The 26,017-nt window shown below is 43.1% G+C and overlaps 1 protein-coding gene across 4 annotated transcripts in view; it reads left to right on the plus strand.

Annotated features, from left to right (window-relative positions):
• SNX25 (sorting nexin 25) overlaps window positions 1-26,017 on the plus strand; it is a 285,932-nt gene that overhangs the window by 258,960 nt on the left and 955 nt on the right. For all 4 annotated transcript variants that reach the window (XM_077279603.1, XM_077279604.1, XM_077279606.1 and 1 more), the window contains 6 exons: window positions 3,392-3,505; window positions 6,355-6,519; window positions 7,938-8,055; window positions 17,154-17,220; window positions 22,652-22,833; window positions 24,767-24,867. In XM_077279603.1, coding sequence (XP_077135718.1) covers window positions 3,392-3,505; window positions 6,355-6,519; window positions 7,938-8,055; window positions 17,154-17,220; window positions 22,652-22,833; window positions 24,767-24,867 — 747 coding nt within the window. The remainder of the gene's footprint in view (window positions 1-3,391; window positions 3,506-6,354; window positions 6,520-7,937; window positions 8,056-17,153; window positions 17,221-22,651; window positions 22,834-24,766; window positions 24,868-26,017) is intronic.

Below are 26,017 nucleotides of genomic sequence, written 5' to 3' on the forward strand. Positions count from 1 at the left end.
CATCGCATGTGTCTTCATTTCATATCTTTAACAATTTACCCGCAGGTGCATGCGTTCGCCTGCGTTTGCTTACGCATGCATATTTTCGTGGTCTGCTGCTGGGCGCAGCTGACGCACCATGTTAGAATTTGTGTGGTGCCAAATTTCCGCCGCCATATGCATGTGGACGCTTGTGGAAGAAGTGCATCAAATAAACGCATCAGTCTATAGGAACGCAAGGACATGCGTTCCCTTGCGTTTGCACAAGGGTCTATATACAGAGATCCCATGAGCCTTGTGTCAAGGAAATTGTCCATGAAAAATGTTTTCCTATCAAACGCATGCGCATAAAAAACATAAACGCATGCAAACGTTGCGTTTTTTTTTTTATCCTTCATGCGTAAGTTGATGCGGATAAAAAACGCAGTGTTAACATGTGTTTTGCCATGCGTTTGCATACGAAACACTGCGGACTCAACCGCAAATGTGAACCTAGCCTGAGAAGAAAAACATAACAAAAACCTCATTGTGTTTATCACTCTGTATGACTGCAGACATGTGGATCCTGAGAGCGCACTGTCAGGATTCATTGTGTACAGGAGTCGGGCTGTCATGTGACGGGAAGCATGGAATTTGCACACTTCCTGCCACATTCCGACTAGACAGGTCTGCCCTCGCTCAATCTACTGGCAGTGAGTGATGCCGTGCACATATAGTCAGCACGTGGCTGCATTTATACAAATCACATACCTGCAGTCACGCTCCCGGCACCAGAGAATTCTCACAATGTGCGCTGTGAGGATTCACTAATCTGCAGTCACATAGAGTGGCTGCAGACGTGTAGCCTAAGGCTGGACAACCCCTTTAAGGTTTAGATAATTGTTGCAAACATGTTTAAAGGGAATCTCACATCACAAAAAATTCTAGTTACCTCCAGATATAGGGTTAATCTGCAAGAATATTGTGTAGCAGCCCTGAATAGGTGGCTTGGCTAAACAGGGGAAAATGAAGTTTTATTCACAATGTAACCACCATATAACATCTCTCTCCGAGTCACTGGGGCGGTGCAGGGGATTGTATCACCTCTCTGTATACTGGGAGTGCGGCAATAATCGCGCTCTGGCACTTTGAGTGACAGGTCACTCTGCACTGTCACGCTGCTGGCATATTAGGTTAGGGTCCCATCAAAGGGGAACATCTTACCGCAGCTATGGGCTCATGTGAATAAAACAAATTGTGCACCAATTACCTTCATTTTTAACATACTTTCTATAGCTGTAATTAAGTTTCAATTTTTTATATACAATGATTGCATGTTATAGTAGTTCAGAGTACAGCTGTCATTGTAAAGGGCATTGTGTCCAACCCTTTGCCCTTCTCAACTTCATTTTTGATCACTTCACCCTTTTCATCCTGTAAAAATCCTATAGCATCTTTGACTTTTTTTTTGTTTGCTTTTGACATACCCCCCACATCTTTTTTTGCTACTTTTGGTCTCCCTTGAAAGCATCACTTCTTTTCTGGCTTTAGCTTTCCTAAGGTTATGTGCACACGTTGCGGATTTACTGAGGATCCAAAGCTTTTTTTCCGCTCAGAAACGCTGCAGATCCGCAAATGATTTACATTACAATGTAAATCAATGGAAAAAAAAATTGCTGTGCTAATGGTGCGGAAAATTCCGCACGGAAAACGCTGCGGATCAAAAGAAGGAGCATGTCATTTATTTGTGTGGATCTGCAGCGTTTTTGTACCCATTCCATTATAGAAATCTGCAGGGGTGAAAACGCATGAAATCCGCAGTAAATCTGCACAAAATCCGCATAGAAAACGCATCAAATCCGCACCTGCGTTTTTCTGCACAGAGATGCAGAATCCGCACAAAAAATTCCAGAGGCAAATCCGCAACGTGTGCACATAGCCTTACGCTTGCCCTGCATTCCTTGCAGACAGCATTATATTCTTCTTTAGCTATGTCCCTCTTTCTATTTGATATACATTTCTTTTTTCCTTTTTTTTTTTTATAACCTCATTTTTATTGAAATTTTAAAAAAATACAATAACGAACCAGACTGTAAGAGGAAATTAGATGCTCATATACAGACAAGTCATACAATACAATTTTTTGCGAATTAAGTTAGTATGGTATAGAAAACAAAAATTAAAATTAAAGACTGCAAATTATCATCCACGAAGTGTGTGAATTGGCTCACATTGATCTGAACGCCGTGATGAAGAAAACTGTCATACTGTAATTGAATTATAAACTTTTGTCCTGGAGATATCCTCCCTACTTTCATCTTTTTTCCTTTTTAACAAGTGACTAAATTCTGTGTTCATCCACCCTGGTCTCTTTAAATGCTTCAAATTCTTCCTTATTTTCAGGATGGGTACTGATTGTGCAGTGAGAATTTCATTTTGCAAAATCTCCCATCCTTCTTGGACATTTGTCTTTTAGATCAACCAAGCATTGGACTTTTCCTATCCTCTTTCGGAGTCCATTAAAATCTGCCTTTTTAAAATCTACTATTTTATTGGTTATAATGAATAGTCATGGTGGCTTGCACCTGATCACACTAGTCTTATTCTGGTTGGAGGTGCTGGTCAGTTTTCAGATGTTTCTAGTATACTCATGGCGCCATGGCGTGATTACAGGAAGGCCTCAGTACACTGAATAGTAACTCACTCCCCTGCCCAGCCCCGGTGACTCGGAGAGAGGTGTTACATGGGGATTACATTGCTACATTATACCTGCAGGTAAATAGCGTTTTTGGTGATGCCTAGTTCCCTTTATGGGATAGTCGTACACTATTTTATGCCAAGTGCACGATACCGGGATTCTCTTTGAATCTCAATGGTGTTTGTTTTATAATTGAGTCGTTAATAATATTTAAAGGGAACCTGTCATGTAAAAAACGTGATTAATCTGGGGGTTAATTGCGTGCTAAAGAAGTACGACCACCATACTTAAAGCCCATCTGCTTTAGTTATTAAATTAGCTAATTTCCTCTCGGCAGCCTCTGGCTTTCAGTCATAGCGGTGCAGCCGGCGCAGCTTCAGTCACTGCTGAGTATATAGTGGGCGGCAGCTGTAACCACTCCCCAGCACTGACTGAAAGCCGGCTGTGCCTCAGTTAAAGTCAGATTATTGATTTTGAACATCAATGTAATTAATTTTTTCTCAACTGTCAGCAATGGTCGTCTAATGGGGTCCAGGAGAGGGGATCCTTATACTTTTTACTCATTGGGTCACACAGGTACAAGATGTGCATGAAGTCACAAAGAATCTCTGTGCTTTCAGCATTCAGCATTCCCAGAATACAAACCCAGAATTAAGTAATTCCTCTTTAAATAAGGCAAGCTTAGAGTACATCCACGTTCAATGACAATTAATTTTAGATTTTTCCTTTAATTAGTATTTTCCTCCATTGAAGAAAGTGCAGTTGCCTTCACTCAGTAAGCTTCCCTTCAAGTCCATAGACCAGAAGTTTCTGGAAAAGTCAAAGACCCAGTTAAACAACTTCCTGCAGGTGAGTGCATTGATTTTCTCTCATTCATTTTAATATATTGAAATTAGTTTTTATTCTCCATATAACTTTTTTTGTCATATTTGTAGCCACTTAACAGCTATTGTGGACCCAAAGTTAAAAAAGAGCTGGATGATTGTATGAACAATCACTTCTTCATTTTAGTGTAACTTAAATATTGCCCAGGGTCCAAGTGGAGGCGCTGTGTCTGGTCACAGCAGAAGTTATGTCCTCCGCTTTAGTAAAAAGTGCTATAATCCTACAAAGTAGTGATGAGCGAACGTGCTCGGATAAGGTCTTCCCTGAGCATGCTCGGGTTCTAACTGAGTGTCTTCGGCATGTTAAAAAAATATCAGGAATTGGAAGGGACCTCCAGCGTCATCGTGTCCAACCCCCTGCTCCATGCAGGATTCATTAAACCATCTCAGATGTCTGTCCAACCTCAGTTTGAAGAATTCCATTGAAGGAGAACTCGCCACCTCTCGTGGCAGCCTGTTCTGCTCATTGATCACCCTCACTGTCAAAAAGTTTTTTTCTAATATCTAATCTGTATCTTCTCCCTTTCAGTTTCATGTCATTGCTTCTCGTGTTTTCATGTGCAATTGAGAATAATTTTCACTTTTCTTGCCCATAGAATCTTGTATTTGACCCTGTTAAATACCATTCTATTAGTCGCTACCCTTTGTACAAGATTGTCTAGATCCTTCTGAATCCTTTTTGTCTTCTCTAGTGTGGCTATCACTCCTAACTTTGCACAAATTTGATTAGTTTACCTTTCGGTTCCCTCATCTAAATCATTTATAACAATGTTGAACACTGGGGCCAGAACAGAGCCTTGTGGTACACCACTTGAAACACTCTTGCAATTGGATGTGCAACCATTTATTACCACTCTTTGAGTACGATCCCTGAGCCAGTCATGAATCCACCTAACCGTAGCCTTGTCAATCCCCTACTTGGTCATTTTTTTCAATAAGGATAGCATGAGATTCTTTATCAAATGCTTTGCTAAAGTCAAGATATACTATGTTTACCACATTTCCCTGATCCACCCACTCAATGATTCCATCATAGAAGGAAATTAGATTAGTCTGGCATGACTTCTTTGCTGCAATCCCATGCTGGCTCTGATTAATTACTGTATTCTTATCCAAGTACTTACATGTTATTTAATAATTTGTTCAAAGATCTTTCCCGGTATAGAAGTAAGGCTCACTGGCCTGTAATTTCCTGGCTTCATCGTCTTTCCTTTTTTGAAGATTGGGATTTGCCTTCTCCAATCTTCTCCAATCTTCTGGGACTTCTCTGGTTAACCAGGATTTTTCAAAAATTCCGGCTAGTCGTTCTGCAATTTCCTCGAACTCTGTCAGTACCGTAGGATGTAATTCATCTGGACCAGGAGATTTTATGGATAATGTGGATTTTTTGTATTCTTTCAATGGCACCGTGAAGATCAGAGATCAAACAGGCAATCCTTGTATGTGTTGCGGCTGTCGAACAGCTACGAGACATGCAACCTCTGGGACTCTAACATATTATTTGGCAAATATAGAATATAGAAAAATATGTCAGACTTGAAGTATATAAACAATTCGTCTTTATTGAAATAGTTTAAATAAAAGGGAGATCCAAACAGACATGGGGTAACAGGAGGGTAAGAATGCAATTAACGGCTACAATACTTAAGATGTAAAAATGCAAAATAGTAAGTAACCATAGCCAAGTACATAAAGTGCCGATGTAAAGAATAAACTGAATCAAGCCCAGATAGCAGAGAACCTAGTGTGCATTCAACTGGATGAAAATGGAAGGCGGAAATAACACTCCACATGTATCAAAGTTAGAGTATAGGCTAAATTGCCAAGTATAATGTCACACAATGAACAAAGGTAGCAATCCATTGACAGAATCACAGGTACTATATATACGGTACATGGGCAGCACAGTGGCTCAGTTGCTAGCACTGTTGCTTTGCAGCGCCGGGGTCCTGGGTTCATATCCCACCATCTGCAAGGAGTACTCTCTTGTTTGCGTGGGTTTCCTCCGGGTTCTCAGGTTTCCTCCCACACTCCACAGACATACTGATAAGGAATTTATATTGTGTTCCCCACTGGGGAAAATGATTGTGATATCTGTATAGTGCTGTGGGATTAATGGCGCTATATAAGGTAGGTAAATAAATAATGAAAAACACTGTTAATATATTCATCCTCACAATCTTCAGGTCTGCATATTCCCTTAATTTAGTTTGGCTGCAAATCAGATATTTACTTTGAGCTACATATAATTGTATTGTTTTATACAGTTGAAGTGCATGGGTGACAGATGGCAGTGTTTGGCATCCATCACAGGACAAAGGTTTGTTTTCCATCTGAGCTCAGAAAAAATTAAGAACAGATATCCTGATTCCAGCGCATTAACCTTCTGGGCGCTTTGCTGTACTTTTGATAAAATAGTTTTTTCTGCTGCAGATCTGCTAGTCTTCTCAGTGATGAGCTCTGTCCAGCCCCGCCCTCAACTTTGATTGACAGCTTCTGTTTGCACTGGGGGCACGAATATACAGTGCTTACGGCTGAGAAGATTAGTAGAGCTGAAGCACATAAAAACTGTTTTTTTTTAATGAAAACCACAGCACGAAACCCAGTAAGTGGCCCATCGTTGGAACCGGAGCCTCTGTCTCTATATTATAGTGCACTCAGATGGGGCAGCCAAAACCTGATGCCAGATTCTTTATTGGAAGCCAGTAACTCGGTGAGAAAGGAGATCAGGCATTTAGCTCGGTTACAGCTGGAATATTTAGTATACGTTGTATCCCCTTTACCCATCACTGATGATGTGATCCTTCTTCACAGAAGCTGCTTTCTGATGAAAGACTGTGTCATAGCGAGGTGCTTTACGCCTTTTTGAGTCCCTCTCCCGAGCACCTGAAAGTCCTTGATGTCCAGGGCAAAAAATCTTCCTTCTCACTCTCTTCATTTTTGGAAAGACTTCCTGGAGATTTTTTTTCCCACCAAGAGGTCAGTAATCTCTTTATGAGTGATGTATACATGTCCCTGAGAGAGGAAAGTATTTGGTGATGAGGAACACTTACCATTCTAGTGGTTAAAATGTGAATATGATGTTAGTGAAGCAGAAGATCCGCAGAAGACAAATGCTACAAAATGTGATCTGATTTCAAATCCTGCTGACAGATTCCATTTAGGTTTCCTGCCAGGCTCTTCTATTCCTTACATTATTCTCTGCCTGCTCAGGAGTGAGCGGTGTACTCTGGAGCGAATGATCTTCTTCCCCCTGAGATCATGGGACTTTTATATATAATGTGAAATGTCCAATGTTTGCAGGAAGATGAATGTAAAGCTGACGATTCCTATAGATTTAATTCCAGATAGACAGCCTGCCGCTGATGTGTGTAATGTGCTCACGTCACAGTGTGCAGTTCTAGGTCATAGTGATGTTTCCGTTATAATTGATCGGATGCCTAGATCCATCACAGTGACTCATGCTGCTCAGGTTAAGCCTAGGTGAATCATAGTTTCTAGTCATTTACATTTGTCTTTTTCTATCTTTGTGGCACAGCCTACGTATGATATACATTACGTGATGAATTTCTTATAGTGATATATGATGACAAGAGCAGAGGTTTCTAGTGACCTATTATTTTCTAATAATTGTATATAAAGGACTCAGTCATATTTCAGCAAATTATTGGCGAATAACCTCATGCTTGCTGCTAATGTATAAAATATTATTCCTTATTATATAGCTCCAGTATACTCCTTTTCCATGACCGTCCTGTATTCTCAAAATGTGTTCCTTCTCTTTTAAAGGTCATCTATCTGTATGATCAACCCTTCTAATCCATTTATATGGTCTTGTAGGTCATAGGAAACTGAATAAAATGATACCTTGATATCTCATGCCTTATTCCACCTTTTTCTTACAAAAGTAAATGAGCTGTTACGATCTATGAACCGGACACTGATATACCTGAGAATCTGCCTCCAGAGCTTTATTTTAAGTGAAAGGGGAGAGTTACCAGTGTGAGACATGTAATGACTGACAGTCTGCTCTCCTGATCTACATGTCTCACACTGGTAATGCACCTTTCATTTAAAATAGGATATAAGGTCCAGGCACAGATCTCCATGAGAATCTGCCTCCAGAGCTTAAAGGCTCATTTACATATTAAGAAAAAAGTTCATTTTTGGGGAATAAAAGATGGATTAAAGATATAGAGGTATCATTGTATTCATCTTCCTATAACCTACATACCCATATAGACGGCTTTTGAGGGTTGATTCTACTGACAGATTCCCTTTAAGAGCTTTGTGAAGGGCTTCATATGTTCTGTAGTTTTCTTGTTCCTGTTGTTTGCTCTTTCTGAACCTTTTTTTTGGTAGCGCTGAATGTATTCTTTTAACTTTTGTTTACACAGGATGAAACCGAAGAAGACAGTGACTTATCAGACTACGGTGATGATGTGGATGGGAAAAAAGATGCCTTGGCTGAGCCATGCTTCATGCTGATTGTGGAGATTTTTGAGTTGCGAGGAAGTGAGTTGTCTTTTTATTAAAAAAATTTGTGCATAGAAATGTTTCTCTCTCTTTAGATGGTCTCCAAGATGTTTCAATCATGGCCTTTTTAACCCTTTTCCCAACATCCAGCCTACTACAATTTGGCATGTCATGTGCAGGTGTATAGATTGAGCCCAAGAGCTGTGCCTGCTCCATACACTGTAGATGCTGTCTGTGCTCATACAGCCAGCATCTGCCTCTAGCAGCAGTGATCAGTGCTTTGACAGCGGTATTTATGTGGTGCAGTTCTGGTGGCTCGCTGATAAAGGAGCCCATCATGGCATCCAGGGTCATACTGAAGACTTCACCATCTTTGTAGTCCTATGAAACCCACCTTATAGCTGAACTTCATAGGATATCAATTTTTTTTCACTATATATTGCAGTATTGTAGTATTACAGTATGTAGTAGAAACAAAAAATGCTGGTTCAGGTCCACTATAGCCACTAAAGGAAAAGTAAAACGTGAAAGTTTTTTTTTTTTTTAAATATAAAAAAAAAAATAGGTTTGTCACCCCCTCTCTTTCCCTATACATAAATTAAAAAAATAAACCTATAACCACATCCGCAATATGTCTATCTGCTGTATGTCTATCTTTATCTATCTATCTATCTATCTATCTATCTAATAGCAAAAATTGGAACAGCACAACTCCTTTACTTATCTTCGGGTGCAGAGCCCCCAGACCACCCGTCCACCGGTCGTCTCTAATCAATACATTTCCAAAAAAGCAGGCAGCACTCCATTTTCTTAAAGATAATATGTAGGATTTTAATGAACCCACATGTGTCTGCGACGTTTCGGCTCTGAATGAGCCTTTCTCATTCAGAGGCTTGAGAAAGGCTCATTCAGAGCCGAAACGTCGCAGAGACATGTGGGTTCATTAAAATCCTACATATTATCTTTAAGAAAATGGAGTGCTGCCTGCTTTTTTTGGAAACGTATCTATCTATTACAGTGGGGGAAAAAAAGTATTTAGTCAACCACCAATATACAAGTTCTCCCACTTAAAAAGATGAGAGAGGCCTGTAATTGACATCATAGGTAAACCTCAACTATGCAAGTCAAAATGAGAAAACAAATCCAGAAAATCACCTTGTCTGATTTGGCAAGATTTATTTATTCGGACTCCCATGACAGCACTACGAGAGAGGGGATCCGCCCTTAAGGAACAGGAAACCTACAGATACAAAAAGGGCGGCTCCTCTCCCATGCATCAGTTGGTTTCCTGTTCCTGAAGGGACTGGATCCTACAGAAGATTTCTACAGGAATTCCAGGCCGGCCGGACCGATTTAGGTAGCGAGGGGGTCTCCTACCTCGGCCGGTGCGGGGTACCTGAGGTAGTCACGGTGGCCCTGGCAGGGCTGCACGGCGGTGGCTATTCAGTGAGGAGCGGTCGCCAGGGGGTGTCCTGTCTCCGGAGCCGGCGCGTGGTGAGTATGATGATCCCCCTCCCTCGAATGCTGGGGGGGCTCTGTGGGGATGGCGGCATCATGGTGGCGCCACTCGGAGTCTCCTGGCAAGGTCTCGGCGTCCCACGCTGTTCACAGCGCTGACAGGAAGCGCTGTGGACTAGGGGTGACGTCGGAAGGCGGAGCCGGCGGTGACTTCCGGGTCGCTGAGCTTCTGCGCATGCGCAGAGGCTCCAAGATGGCGGCGCCCACCGGAAAATGTGCGCCGATCACCCTCAGGTGTCGGCTAATCCCCTGCAGCTGCGGGGGGGGGGGAGGGGAGAATAACCGGAGGGCGCGGCACAATTACGCTGACCGAAGGAGGGGCTATTTATCAAGCTCCAAATGCGCGTTCCTTGCTTCTGGTCTCCAAACTTCTAAGGATGGAGTCCGATCAGGATCAGCAGCCTCTGCTGTTGGACGAAGCACCCCAGAAGCTTATGGAGAAGGAACATGACAAAATGAGCGATGGATCTGGCCGCAGAAGCTCCTCCAGACAGGGGTCTGGAGCGTCAGCCAGAAAAAATCCCCCTCGTACTTCGGTAGCTTTCTGGGTATGGGTATCCACTGGTAAGTGATCTTCGAGAATGTTCACTCAGTGATTAGTCTCCCCTCGTATATGTTTTCACAGGGGAAGAAAAACACCAGTAAGACAAAGCATAGGGAATGTGCCATCTGCGGGGTTCCCTTGCCTGACTCATACCTAAAAAAGCTATGTGACCCCTGTATCCAGCAGACGGTGAGGTCTGGGAAGAGGGGGAGGGGGTCATGGCATTAGTTCATTAGACTAGCTTGCCTTACTTGCCCCCTCAGGTAGCAGAAGAATCCTCTTCTATTGCGGCCAGTCTGAAGGAAATGGTTAGGATGGAAGTTAAGCAGTCCATTAAGAGCCTTTCACAAGCAGGAGGCTCTAAGCAGAAAACTCAGTGGTCGTCTGATTCATCTGTGGATAAGGACAAGAGTGAAGAATCGGACGATTCAGCAGCATCATCCTCCTCGGAAGAAGACGCTGCTCGTTTTTGCTTACCCTTGGAGAGAATAGACAAGTTAATAAAGGCAGTCAGAGGCACAATGGGTATAACAGAACCCAAGCCTCAACTATCTAAAGAACAAATGATGTTCAGTGGGTTAGAACAAAGGAAGCGCAGAGTTTTCCCTCTGAATGAAAAGATACAGGAACTTATCAACAAAGAGTGGAAAAAACCAGAGAGGAAAGGCTCCTTACCACCTGCACAGAAGCGAAGGTATCCTTTTGATGACCCAGCAGTAGGTAACTGGGAAAAGGCCCCAAAACTGGATGCGGAATTGCCAAGGTAGCGAAGCGATCCTCTCTCCCGTTTGAAGATATGGGAACGCTTAAAGACCCCCTGGATAGGAAGGTGGATACCTTCTTAAAGGGAACCTGGGAAATGGCAGCTGGCTCCTTAAGACCTGCGGTGGCGTCAACCTGCACGGCAAGGTCAATGATGGTCTGGCTGGACCAGTTAGAGACCCAATTAAGACAGGGGGCCTCTAGAGACTCTATACTCGCTGCATTACCAGTAATCCAGGAGGGGGTGGCTTTTTTATCGGACGCTTCAATTGACTCCGTTAAGTTGGCAGCTAGAGCAGCAGGACTTTCTAATGCTGCAAGGAGAGCCCTATGGTTGAAATGCTGGCCAGGGGATATGCAGGCAAAAGCAAAGCTCTGTTCTATCCCTTGTAAAGGCGAGTATTTATTTGGGCCTACCCTGGATGAACTCCTGGAGAAGGCAGGAGATGATAAGAAAAAGTTTCCCAATTTATTTAATGCTTACCGTCGTCCCTTCAACAAGAGAAGGTTCAATCGGGGAGGGAAGCGCGCCTTCTCACCGGGTAGAGATCGATCCAGATGGGATGATAAGCGAAAACGAGGTACAGGTCTCATGTTTCGCCGTAACCCGACAGAAAGCAAAAAACAGGATCAATGACTGGCAATCCCGGTGGGAGGGAGACTGTTGCATTTCTCGGCAGAATGGTCGGAAATCACAAACAGCGTTTGGATAAAAGACACTGTTTCCCATGGTCTCAAACTTGAATTTGTTCATACTCCACGGGACAAATTCAAGTTAACGCCTTGGCGCTCATCTCCCACTGAACAAATTGCCTTGGAAGAGGAAGTGAGGACTCTTTGTTCTAAAAATGTTTTGGTGGAAGTACCGTATTCTCAGGCAGGGAAAGGGTTTTACTCTCCCCTTTTCCTAATCCAAAAACCAGATAACACTTATAGAACCATTATTAATTTTAAGGGTCTCAATAAGTTTTTGGTAAAGCATACTTTCAAAATGGAGTCCATCAACTCGACAATAAAAATGCTCTTTGAAAACTGTTTTATGGTAGTAGTGGATTTGAAAGATGCCTACTATCATGTACCCATTCATGCTGATTTCCAACGATACCTGAGGGTAGCACTGCTAATGGAGGGAAGGATTCAACATTTTCAGTTCAGGGCACTCCCCTTCGGGATAACTTCTGCTCCTAGAGTGTTCACTAAAATAATTGCGGAAGTCATGGCGCTTTTAAGGGAATCAAATGTCCTTATAATCCCCTACTTAGACGATTTCCTCATTGTCGGGAACTCAGTAGATCACTGTCTGTCACAATGGGAGATTACTAAAGCTAAACTAGAACATCTGGGTTGGATCATAAACTTCGAAAAATCTAAGTTACAGCCCCTAAATATGCAAAAATTTCTTGGGTTAATATTGAATTCAGTAACACAGCAGTGTCTTCTCCCTATAGAAAAATAGAGCTAATTCAGAGTTATGTGTTAAAAGCAATTAAAACACGCTCCATGACACTTAGGCAAGCAATGTTCCTACTTGGGTCACTCACATCTTGCATTCCAGCTGTTAAGTGGGCTCAGTTCCACACCAGATCCCTGCAAAAAGAAGTTTTGTTCCATGACAGAGCCTTAAATGGCACGCTAAATGGGAAATTAACGTTGGGGCCAATAACACTGAATTCCCTTAGGTGGTGGTTAGACAAACAGAATTTATCAGCAGGGGTGCCCTGGATAGTAAATGTCACCCAGGTGATAACCACAGATGCCAGCTCTTCGGGGTGGGGAGCCTATATGAGGGATATGGTGGTCCAGGGACAATGGGAACCCTTCACAACTTTCTCATCCAATCAAAGGGAGTTGTTGGCAATTGAATTGGCTGTTAAAAAAATTCCTCATATATCTGCAGGGCCAGCACGTCAGAATTCTGTTGGACAACAGAGTGGCAGTCGCCTACATAAACCGGCAAGGGGGAACACGTTCCGAGACATTAATGCAGATCACGGATCGCTTGTTCCAGGTGGCAGAGCTCAATTTTCAATCTTTGACAGCTCTCCACATCAAAGGAAAGGAAAATATAACAGCAGATTTCCTAAGTCGAAACATGTTAAGACAAGGAGATTGGTCTCTCAACGAAGACATTTTCAACCATATCATCCACAGATGGGGTCAACCAGTGGTGGATCTGTTCGCCACCAGAGGCAACAGAAAAGTAAAACTTTTTTGCTCTCTGAATCCCAGAGAGAATCCCCTGGCGGTGGACGCATTTCTAATAAAATGGGATTTTCCACTGGCTTATGCCTTCCCATCACTGAATCTGATACCTCTAGTGGTGAGGAAAATCCGGGAAGATCGAGCAAAAGTCATCCTTATTGCCCCCTTTTGGCCCAGAAGAACCTGGTTTGCCTGGCTCAGGACAATGTCAGCATCGGATCCCTGGGTACTGCCAGAGATCCCGAACTTACTTTCTCAGGGACCAATCTCCCATCCACAAGTGGCAGCGCTCCATTTAACGGCGTGGAGTTTGAACGGTCACTGTTAGTAGATAAAGGCTTCTCTCCGAACTTGGTAGAAACGCTCCTAAAGAGTAGGAAACAAATAACTACAAAAATCTACTCTAGGACTTGGTGGAAGTTCTTGACCGTTTCAAAGTTTAATATCCAAGAAGGGGTGCCGATACAACAAATCTTAGAGTTTCTACAGAAGGGGTTTGAGCTAAAACTCTCTACTAGTACCCTTAGAGTACAGGTCTCAGCTCTGGGTGCCCTGTTTTCCTGTAATATAGCTAACAACTATTGGATAGCGAGGTTTATGAAGGCAGTCTGTAGAACTATACCAGTATATAAAGACAGAACGGTTCCGTGGGATTTAAATTTAGTTCTGTCTTCTCTAACAAAACCCCCATTTGAACCTCTACAAGAGGCCTCGATCAAAATGTTGACACTTAAGACAGCCTTCTTGATTGCCATAACCTCAGCTCGCAGGATAGGGGATATCCAGGCACTTTCCAGACTTCTCCCATATACAGAGTTCCTGTCTGACAGGGTAATCCTTAGACCAGACCCAGCATATCTGCCGAAGGTAGCAACACAGTTTCATAGATTGCAGGAGATAGTTTTGCCATCTTTTATTCCTAATCCCTCTAATCCTAAAGAGCAGGAGCTTCATACGTTAGACATTAGGAGGTCTCTTCTACAGTACATTTCGGTCACTGATAATTGGAAGAAAGATGAGGCACTGCTTCTTTCCTTCAAAGGGCCAAGGAAGGGATGTAGAGTATCAAAATATTTACCGGCTCAATGGATTAGGGAAACTATCTCTCTAGCTTATACAGCGGGTGGGGGGCCAGCTCCGCAGAATCTAAAGGCACATTCCACCCGGGCCAGGGCGTCATCCTGGGCAGAAAGATCTGGAGTATCAGTGGAACAAATATGTAAGGCGGCCACATGGTCATCCCCTTCCACATTCTTTAAGCACTATCGGTTGGATTTGGGGTCCTCCTCTGATCTCTCCTTCGGGTTAAGGGTGCTACAAACTATAGTCCCTCCCTAAGGTAGCTTACATCTCTGTAAATCTCTCGTAGTGCTGCCATGGGAGTCCGAATAAAGTATTAAGCTACTTACGGGTAGCGGCATTTTTCGGAGGCCCATGACCACACCCTTAGTTCCCTCCCTATTCACGTGGGGGTTGCACTTCCTGACATGTATATAGTGTAATATGTATAGCTCACGTATGGTGTCTAGTTACAATTTAATAGAATATTTTCGTTTTCAAAATGTATATAATGTATATTTGTATGCCACTAACTGTGGTAGTCCTCTCAAGGCTCTGAAATACAACTGATGCATGGGAGAGGTGCCACCCTTTTTGTATCTGTAGGTTTCCTGTTCCTTAAGGGCGGATCCCCTCTCTCGTAGTGCTGTCATGGGCCTCCGAAAAATGCCGCTACCCGTAAGTAGCTTAATGCTTTTGCAAATTATGGTGGAAAATAAGTATTTGGTCACCTAAAAACATGCAAGATGTCTGGGTCTCACAGACCTGTAACTTCTTTAAGAGGCTCCTCTGTCCTCCACTCATTACCTGTAGTAATGGCACCTGCTTGAACTTGTTATCAGTATAAAAGACACCTGACCACAACCTCAAACAGTTACACTCCAAACTCCACTATGGTGAAGACCAAAGAGCTGTCGAAGGACACCAGAAACAAAATTGTAGCCCTGCACCAGGCTGGGAAGACTGAATCTGCAATAGGCAAGCAGCTTGGTGTGATGAAATCAACTGTGGGAGCAACAACAAGAAAATGGAAGACATACAAGACCATTAATGATCTCCTTTGAGCTCCACACAAGATCTCACCCTGTGGGGTCAAAATGGTCACAAGAACGGTGAACAAAAATCCCAGAACCACTCAGGGGGACCTAGTGAATGACCTGCATAGAATAGGGACCACCGTAACAAAGGCTACCATCAGTAACACACTAAGCCGCCAGGAACTCAGATCATGCAGTGCCAGATGTGGCTCCCTACTTAAGCCAGTACATGTCCGGGCCCGTCTGAAGTTTGCTAGAGAGCATTTGGATTATCCAGAAGAGTATTGGGAGAATGTCGTATGGTCTGATGAAATCAAAGTAGAACTGTTTGGTAGAAATAAAACTTGTCATGTTCAGAGGAGACAGAATGCTGTATTGCATCCAAAGAACACAATACCTACTGTGAAGCATGGGGGTGGCAGCATCATGCTATGGGGCTGTTTCTCTGCAAAGGGACCAGGATGACTGATCCATGTACATGAAAGAATGAATGGGGCCATGTATCGTGACATTTTGAGTGCAAACCTCCTTCCATCAGCAAGGGCATTGAAGATGAAACGTGGATGGATCTTTCAGCATGATAATCATCCCAAGCACACCGCTAGGGCAATGAAAGAGTGGCTTTGTAAGAAGCATATTAAGGTCCTGGAGTGGCCTAGCCAGTCTCCAGAACTCAACCCCATAGAAAACCTTTGGAGGGAGTTGAAAGTCCGTGTTGCCCAGCGACAGGCCCAAAACATCACTGCTCTAGAGGATATCTGCATGGAGAAATGAGCCGGCATACCACCCAACAGTGTGTGCCAACCTTATGAAGACTGTTTGACCTCTGTCATTGCCAACAAAGTATATATAACAAAATATTAAGATGAACTTTTGTTAATGACTAAATACTTATTTCCCTCCATAATTTGCATAATAAATCTCGCCAGATCAGACAAGGTGATTTTCTGGATTTGTTTCCTCATTTTGACCATCATAGTTGTGGTCTACCTATGATGTCAATTACAGGTCTCTCTCATCTTTTTAAGTGGGAGAACCTGCACAATTGGTGGCTGACTAAATACTTTTTTCCCCACTGCATCTATCTTTCTATTATCTTTCTATCTATCTAGAAAAGTTGAAGAGTAGCACAGTTAAAAAAAAAAAAAAAAGGGTGCAAAGCCTCACAGGCACATTCCAGTCCTTGTATATAGGTCAAAAAGAGTTGAAGCAGCACACCATGATACATTGGTAAGGTGCTCTTTATTAGCCCATATTAGCCAGTATCTACAGTTGTGCTCAAAAGTTAACATAACCAGACAGAATTTTTTGCTTTCTTGGCCTTTTTTCAGATATGATTGATAACCGCAAAACTTTTTCTCCACTCATGGTTAGTGGTTGGGTGAAGCCATATATTGTCAAACTACTGTGTTTTCTCTTTTTAAATCATACTGTAATAACAATACCAATGCAGGAAGACCCGTTTTCTCGTCTGGGAGTGGTGTAAATGGCAGAGGGTGCTGTTATAGTTTATGAAAGGGACGTTAGACCCAAAGTCCATTGTATCGATAGGCTGCCTGCAGACCTCCAGAAAGAGGTCCACTATTTATGTCCCTCCACATGGATGTGTGAGGAGCCTCTTTTATTCTGTGTTTTTTCCATAGAGGTGGTCAGGGTCATATTTGCCAGAACTGGACCAAAAACAATCAGCAATAGCTGCAAATTCCTAAATACTTAACCAGCAGTTATTTTCTCCTTTCTCAGTGCTGGACCGTAGCTTTCTCTACATTCACTCTACTTGCCCATCTCAGTACTTTGTAGCGCAGGCATACCTGAGTTATTGGGCACAAATACTAGAGGGCTCCCATGATTCCAGTGTTCCAGATCTTAGTGAAATGAATCAGTTCCTAAGCCACTCACTCAAGTCACACGTCCTGAGTTATTGGTGTACTAAATGGAAATTTTATGCCACTTATGCCATTTTGGACTGGAAAATATTCTATGGTATTACAAAGCATCTTTCTGTTTTATTGCAGTGTTTAAGTGGGTTAGGAAAACACTAATTGCCTTGGTACAGATCACATTTGGAAGGACCATAAACAAGTAAGTCCATTTTGTGTTATCACTGCTTGATCTTGTGGTAATAAAATAAGTTCCCAATTTAAATGAAGGCTTTTCCACCTTTGCATGAGGGATACCAAAAGAATAAACTTGATGAATTTCACAAATGCAGTGAAGGACACGTCCATGAAGCCAAGGAAAAAAGCAGGACCCACTGTGGCTCACTGATTGCTGGAGAACCCACCACTGAACCCCCCGCTATGCAGTTGTTAATCCTGGGAGAGCCTACTGAAGTTTGACATTTTCATGATCTTCAAAACTAATAGACCTCTATTATATACTAGCCTTGTTCTTTTTAGCAGGTTCTGCAGAGTCTCTTTCCTTTGCTTAAAAGGGTTGTCCACCTTCGGGGACATTTTTTTTTCTTAAACGCATGAAATTCAGACTAAAGATCAGTTTTGCATTTGGTTTTCATTAAAAATTGTGTACCCTTTGGACTATAGCCGCTGCATTACACTATCGCTGGCTGTACAAAGAGTTAACGGGGTCAGCCACATTATCTTTATTTTAATAGATGTGTTACTGTGGCACTTACTATTATACAGGTATGACCAGTTCTCCTGCTCCTGAGATATCTGGAAATGTGTTGTCACTGACACCACTCACCTCCCGATGTGGAAGTACACAGCCAAATTACCCCTTTAGTAACATGTCATACAACAAGAACATATGGTACACACATCAGAACATCTCACCTGACGCATCAGATGATTGCAGCAAGCATATGAAATAAGCACAATGCTTACGGCTGACACACTACACAGCGCACATGTGACACAAGTGCAGGATACACATAGACATGAGAAAAACTAAGTACACCCTCTGGGCAGCATAGTGGCTTGGTGGTTAGCACTGTTGCTTTGTAGCGCTGGATTCCTGGGTTAAAATCCCACCAAGGACAACATCTGCAAGGAGTTTGTTTGTTCTCCCCGTGTTTGCGTGGGTTTCCTCCGGGTTCTCCGGTTTCCTCCCACATTCCAAAGACATACTGATAGGGAATTTAGATTGTGAGCCCCAACGGGGACAGTGAATATAATGCCTTTAAACAGCTGGGTAATATGATGGCCCTATAGAAGTATGCATAATAAATAATACGATATGAAAAAAATACCTGATTCTTAGAAGGTCTTAAAATTAGGTGAATACAAGTCAGATGACAAATTATTATAGTGTCTATGTATTTATCTTTTTGTCCTCATGTCCCATCCGGCCTCAGGCCTACTACCGCTACATTGATGATATTTTAATCATCTGGACGGCATCTTATCCACAGCTAAAGATGTTCCATGAAGAGTTTAATCAATTTCATCCCACCATCAACTTAACACTCAACTACTCCTGTACTGAAATTAACTTTTTGCACACATTCATTAAGCTGCAGAACAATGAAATAGAGACATCCCTGTATCAGAAGCCAATCGACCGTCCAACATACCTTAAATGGGACAGTTTCCATCCAAAACACATAAAAAACTCTATTATCTACAGCCAAGCCATCAGATACAATCGTATATGTTCCAACCCCATGGACAGGGATGAACACCTGGGTCGTCTCAGAAAGACCTTTTTGAATCGGGGCTACTATCCAAGAACAATTCAATACCAAATTACAAGAGCCACCAGAATATCAAGGAATCACCTGCTACATTACAAAGCTAAAGAAGAAAATAACCGGGTACCTCTAGTAGTTACCTACAATCCAAATCTGGAGGCGCTAAGGGGAGCTGCACGGAAATTACAACCTTTATTACAAAAAGATGCCCGATTACAATCCATTTTTCCAGACCCCCCACTACTGTGTTTTAGGCAGCCCCCAAATCTAAGAAGCATCATTATCAAAAGCTCCCTGTCCTCTCCAACAGCTGCAGGTACCTTTCCCTGCAACCAGAAAAAATGTAAAACCTGTCCATTTATAATGACCACGGACAAGATAAAGATCCCCAACTCACATCAGGACTACAAGATACCAGGTACTTTCAGCTGCATCACTTCTAATGTGGTGTACCTAATTATTTGTACTAAATATCCAACTGGGGGTCTGTATGTGGGGGAGACAGGGCAAAAACTGAGAACAAGGATGAACTCTCATCGCCTCACAATGAGAGAAAAAAGAATGGATCTACCTGTGGCAATACATTTCTGTCTCCCAAATCATAACATTATGGACATGAGATTACTTGTATTAAAGGGTAACTTCAAATCTCAGAGAGACAGAAGAGTTTGGGAATATAAACTGATGACGACCTTTAACACACTCAGTGCAGGAATGAATGTGTCGCATGGATTTATGTCTTTTTATATCAATTAAGGAATTTGCTCCTCAGACCGTGTGGGGGCATCATAACACAGTACCAGATCCATTCAGAGGATCATAAAACATTAAGACTTCCTTATCTATGAACTGTTCCAATATTTATGGCCACAACTGTTTATCACTCTCACATAATGGTAATTCTGCTTCATGTAACCTGTCTTATCTATGGCATTATTTCTGGGCAGTATTGTGCATAAATGTGATTCTTCAGAATTTCTTTTAGACAATGCCTGATGAAGAGACCTGAGTAGTCTCGAAAGCTTGCAATTTGTTACCATCTTTTCAGTTAGCCATTAAAAGGTATCAACCACTGAGGTGTTGTGAGTTCCGTTCTTGGGCTCCATCCTGTGGTTGCAAATGGTATTTTTGGGAGTTCTGCTCTTGGGCTCCCTCTGGTGGTTTCAAGTGGTACTTAGCAGCTGCTTTCACTAATCGGTTCCTTGGCCTGGTTATTTAACTGGGCTTTGGGCTGTAGTGGATGCCAGCTGTCAATGTTCCTTCCTGTGGATTCAGTCCTTTCCTGGAAGTTCTCTGTTGGCCAGTCCATTTCAGCTTAAGATAAGTTCTGCTAGTTTTTGGGTGTTTCCCTGCCTATGACCTTTTGTTCAGTTTAAGTTATGTCTCTTTTGTCCAGCTTGTCATCATGAAATATTCCGGCTAGTTGGAAGCTCTGGGGTTGCAGATTTGCCCCTCCACACCGTGAGTCGGTGTGGAGGTCATTTTTGTAAACTCTGCGTGGACATTTAGTTTTTATACTGACCGCACAGTAGCCTTTTCTTTCTCTGTCTATTTAGATAGTAGTGGCCTCCTTTGCTAAAATCTAGTTTCATTTCTGAGTTTGTTATTTCCCTCTTCACTCACCGTCAATATTTGTGGGGAGGCTATCTTTCCTTTGGGGGTTTCTCTGAGGCGAGATAGTTTTCCGTTTCCATCTTCAGGGGTAGCTAGTTCTTAGGCTGTGAAGAGGCGTCTAGGCAGAGATAGGAACGCTCCACGGCTATTTCTAGTGTTGGTGTTAGGAGTAGGGATTGCGGTCAGTAAAGTTACCACCTCCTCAGAGCTAGTACATTATTTGTTTTACCCACTAGGTCATTTCAGTGCTGCTCCGTAATCACTAGGTCATATAGGTGATTACTGTCTGTAGAGCTGCCACCTCCTCTGAGCGTGTCCATGATTGGTTTTACCCACCAGGTCATCTCAGTACCACTCCGTAACCACCAGGTCATAACACTGAGGACTCTCAATTCTAAATATTTTTCTATGTATTTACCAAAATTTTGGCCAAAACCTAGAAGCAAAGTGTGAACATTTCAGTGCAGCTCATGAATTAATAGCTTGTGGGACCACCTTTAGCAGTAATAACTTGGAGCATTCGTTTTGTCTATGACTTTCAATCTCTCACATAGGAGAGATTTTGACCCACTCTTCTTTACATTGCTTTTCACTGAGGTTTGAAAATATTAGTTTATGCACAGCTCTCCTAAGGTCCTGCCACACCTGTTCAATTGGCTTGAGGTTTCTACTTGGGGTCATTGCAACACCTACATTTGTTTTTGTTTTTTTTTTAAACCATTCTGATAAAGATTTGCCGGTGTGGTTGTCTCTATTGTCCTGTTGCATGACTCTGTTTAGGCCAAGCTATAGCTTGTGGTTAAATGTCTTCACATTTATGTTCATGGTTGTCTCAATGACTGGCAGATGCCTGGTTCCCTGTGGCTGCAAAACAATCACAAATCATCAACCCTCCGCCACCGTGCTCTACAGTTGAAATGAAGTGTTTGTGCCAATTTGCTGTGTTTGATTTTTGCCAAAACACATAACACAGGACATTATGGCCAAACCTCTCCACTGTGGACACTAACATCCATAGAACGTTGATTCAAAAGCCTTGTGGTTTGTTCATATGCAACTTTACAGACTTTTGCTGTGCTGACATGTTCTCTTCAGAACAAAGAGGCTTTCTTCTGTCAGCTGTTCCAAAACAACCTGTACTTGTTTTTTTTTTTTTCTAGTTGTACCGTCATGAACTTGAGCATTGCTTGGTCTGACTTTGGCGTGTGTTTGCTTAGACGTCCACTCTTGGGAAGAATGTCAATTGTCTTGAATGTTTTCTGCTTGTCAACAATCTTTTTGATTGGAGAATCATGAACCCAAATTGCTTGGAAATGGCCTTTTAACTCTTCCTTGATTGATGGGCACCAACAGATGTTTCTATGAGAACATTGCTGATTTTTTTGCTCCTTTCCTCCTTTGCTGGTGTGGAGCATTTCGGAGTGTGTTAACACAATGCAAACTGCTGCTTTTATGCAAGTGGTCACACGTCTTGATGAACAAGTAATGAAGGACATTTGATTAGCAGCATCTGACTGCTACGGTGCTTAACCCCTTATTTCCTGCATTTTGGCCTAGTTTTTGTTTCTCATTTCAGATTGAATTTACTTCATTTTAAGACCTTCTAAGGAACAGATTGTTGTTTTTATATAATGTCCTGAAACATACAAGCGTATAGTTAATGAAACACCCAATATGTGCACAGTTATTAATACATATACCACATTATAACCACGTCACACATGTATTTCAATCGTATTGTTATAAATACTTACCATAGTGCTGATCTCCAACAAATTATTAAACCCCACTACAGCTTTAATAGAATTTTGACCATGCCAGGGCCTTATGCTACCTAATAATACTGATTTATTTTTTCTTAAAACATATTTGTGCTGTTTCCCTTACCCTCTTTGACCTTGTTCAGTTCCCCAACCATCTTTGACCTTGTGCAGCCCCCCAACCCTCCTTGCAGGTTCCTCCCACCCTATGTGATCCTGTGCAGCCCCCCACCACCACCCTCTACACCGGCTGTGTCCCTGCTCCTGGGATACAGTGTAAGGATACCAGACTCCTATCTGTCACCTGATACATGAATACATGAATATTCAGGGGTTCTCTTCTGCACAAAGCAGAAACTGTGATTGAGCCTTAAAATGCTGTTCTTCCACCAGAAAATACTTTGTAAGTAAAAAGTCTGAAAATTGTTATTGTCTGTTGCTTTTGCTGTAATTTGGATGGTTGATTTATTTGTCTTTTTCCACTCAGACAGATCCGAGACACAGTCAATTGGATTTTCAGCGAGCAGATGCTGGTGTATTATATCAATGTGTTCAGAGATGCTTTCTGGCCGAATGGAAAATTAGCTTCTCCGAAGACCTCACGAACTGAGCTGCAGTGTCAGGAAACAAAGCATAAAGCACAGCAAAAACTACTTGAAAACATCCCCGGTGAGCTCACGTCTATGGTAGTCCCGTCTGACTTATTCACTCCCGGCAGCGCTCTGATCGGTAATTGTGCTGCCAATCTGCAGAGTGTGGCGGCCATTGCTTCATATACCTTGATGTATGAGTCAGGAGATAAGATGTTCAGACATATGCTGAGAGCAGAGTGACACATGGTGTAAATCTGGTGCCGACGGGTGACATTACAGGGTGGTGTAGGGGTAACCTGCATTTAGTGCTGAAGTTCAAAATATTACAAATTGGTAAAGGGAAGAATGAAGTAAACCATCTTTACTACTAGCGGGAGTGCAATTCTGCCCCATGGGGAGGCTCATACATCCGTGGCGGTGTGTGCACTGGGCCCTACAATGTGTTCTTCATGGCTACTAAGTCAAGAAACTAGTTACCTGATTTATCTGCTGTCACTCATGCACTGGATGATGTATATGGCACTTACCGTGCACATGAAAATTACCTAGAACATTTTGGGCATCTAAACGAGGCCTAGCTCTAAAATATAGATGTAGCCACAACCAGGACTAAAGAAGCAAGGGATTTGCTTAGATGTGTTTTCCCCTTTAACCCCTTCACCCCGCAGCCTATTTCCATTTTTTCCTTCCGTTCTTCCCACAGCCATAACTTTTATTTTTCTGTCCACATAGACATATGAGGGCTTGTTTGTTGTGAGACGAGTTGTACTTTTGAATGACACCATTCATTTTAGCACATACAGTGGGTACGGAAAGTATTCAGACCCCTTTAAATTTTTCACTCTTTGTTTCATTGCAGCCATTTGGTGAATTCAAAAAAGTTAATTTTATTCTCATTAATGTACACTCTGCACCCCATCTTGACTGAAAAAAAACAAGAAATGTTGAAATTTTTGCAAATTTATTAAAAAAAGAAAAACTGAAATATCACATGGTCATAAAGTATTCAGACCCTTTGCTCAGACACTCATATTTAAGTCACGTGCTGTCCATTTCCTTGTGATCCTCCTTGAGATGGTCCTACTCCTTCATTGGAGTCCAGCTGTGTTTAATTAAACTGATAGGACTTGATTTGGAAAGGCACACACCTGTCTATATACAACCCCTGGCAAAAATTATGGAATCACCGGCCTTGGAGGATGTTCATTCAGTTGTTTAATTTTGTAGAAAAAAAGCAGATCACAGACATGGCACAAAACTAACGTCATTTCAAATGGCAACTTTCTGGCTTTAAGAAACACTAAAAGAAATCAAGAACAAAAAATGTGGTAGTCAGTAATGGTTACTTTTTTAACAAAGCATAGGGAAAAAATTATGGAATCACTAAATTCAAATAGTGGTGATAGTACGTGCATGCCACTATGGTGAATGCACAATTTAGTCCTAGAAGTGAGATTAGTGAGAACACATCAGAAGCTGTCACCTTCTAGAACTGCCAAGGAGCCGGTCACTCAAACTCCTGTATTTTGAATGTGTTGGTGCCGAGTGCCCTAATCTGCTGTGGATGGGTGCTGGACCTCTGTGGATGGGTGCTGGACCTCTGTGGATGGGTGCTGGACCTCTGTGGATGGGTGCTGGACCTCTGTGGATGGGTGCTGGACCTCTGTGGATGGGTGCTGGACCTCTGTGGATGGGTGCTGGACCTCTGTGGATGGGTGCGCGACCTCTGTGGATGGGTGCTGGACCTCTGTGGATGGGTGCTGGACCTCTGTGGATGGGTGCTGGACCTCTTTGTCTGACCTTATGGCCTCTCCCAGGAGCATTGTGACACTTCTCCAGGAACGCTAATGGGTTTAATATGAATTAATAACCGATTTATGTGGCAGCTGATTTCCCTTCCATCTCCTATGGGAAATAAGGGCCCAAATTTCTTCCAGTGACGGGTGCCCCTGACCATGCATCCTGGCACGGAGACTAGAGATATATAAGGCATATTTCTTGTCTTACAGATGCGCTTCAGAACCTGGTTGGACAGCAGAATGCCCGTCATGGAATCATTAAAATATTCAATGCACTCCAAGAAAACCGAGCCAATAAACACCTGCTCTATGTAAGCCATACTGTGACTGCTCCATCATTGCCATCAGCGCGTCCCCCATCAGTCATTGTATGGAGGGACGCAGCAGATCATTACATTATCCCTGTATATTGGAGATTAGCAAGCGTAATGCTAAGTGAAAGGACGCGGTCCACACACCAAGCCTTCAAAATCTGAGTGGCAGGACATGACCAACAGTTAACGTCTTATTGTCTAGCAGGTTCATGATCGGGGTCGTAGGGAGGCAGACCGGTGACGTGGGGAGGCGGGCCAGGGACGTGGGGCGGCGGACCGGGGACGTGGGGCGGCGGACCGGAGACGTGGGGAGGCGGACCGGAGACGTGGGGCGGCGGACCGGAGACGTGGGGCGGCGGACCGGAGACGTGGGGAGGCGGACCGGGGAGGCGGACCAGAGACGCGGGGAGGCGGACCGGAGACGCGGGGAAGCGGACCGGAAACGCGGGGAGGCGGACCGGAGACGCGGGCAGGCGGACCGGAGACGCGGGCAGGCGGACCGGAGACGCGGGGAGGCGGACCGGAGACGCGGGGAGGCGGACCGGAGATGCGGGGAGGCAGACTGGAGACGTAGACCCACCCAGAGAGTCAGGGCCCAGTGGAGCAGAACAGTGTATCACAGTGCAAGAAAGTACATTTCAGATCTATGGGTCTTGGGAAATTTTTACTTTATTTTAATTGTGGGACCAGATATACATTTTAAGGGGACCTGGCTTTTGATAAAAGCATGTATCCAGTACTGACTGTATGATCTCAGTCATGTATGTTTGACTCTGAAACGCTGCGGTGTTCAAGAGACACATAGTTTAAGTCACCAGAGACCGAGCCCTGCTGGAGACTAGTCCGAGAGGCGGGTACCCCGCACCTTCTCCCCTAGAGTGACAGGTCTCGATCTGTGGATATAAAGGGAGAGACCTGCGAGTCAGTGGCAGTGGAGGGACGCAGCTTCTGGGAACCAGTCTGTCAGACTAGTCACCTAGGTGTCCTTTAACGTGCCTTTCTTTCTGAGTCAACCATACAGGGCTGAAATCATATAGTCCCCATCCCCGGGCCGAGTGCATCAGCTGTCAGGTCCCTTTTAAAGGGTTATTCACAAAATAACGAGTTATCCGCTATATATCAGTTAGGAGATAACATGCTGATCGTG

This window comes from Ranitomeya variabilis, chromosome 1, assembly GCF_051348905.1.
Source record: "Ranitomeya variabilis isolate aRanVar5 chromosome 1, aRanVar5.hap1, whole genome shotgun sequence".
In the NCBI taxonomy this organism is placed as follows: Eukaryota; Metazoa; Chordata; class Amphibia; order Anura; family Dendrobatidae; genus Ranitomeya; species Ranitomeya variabilis.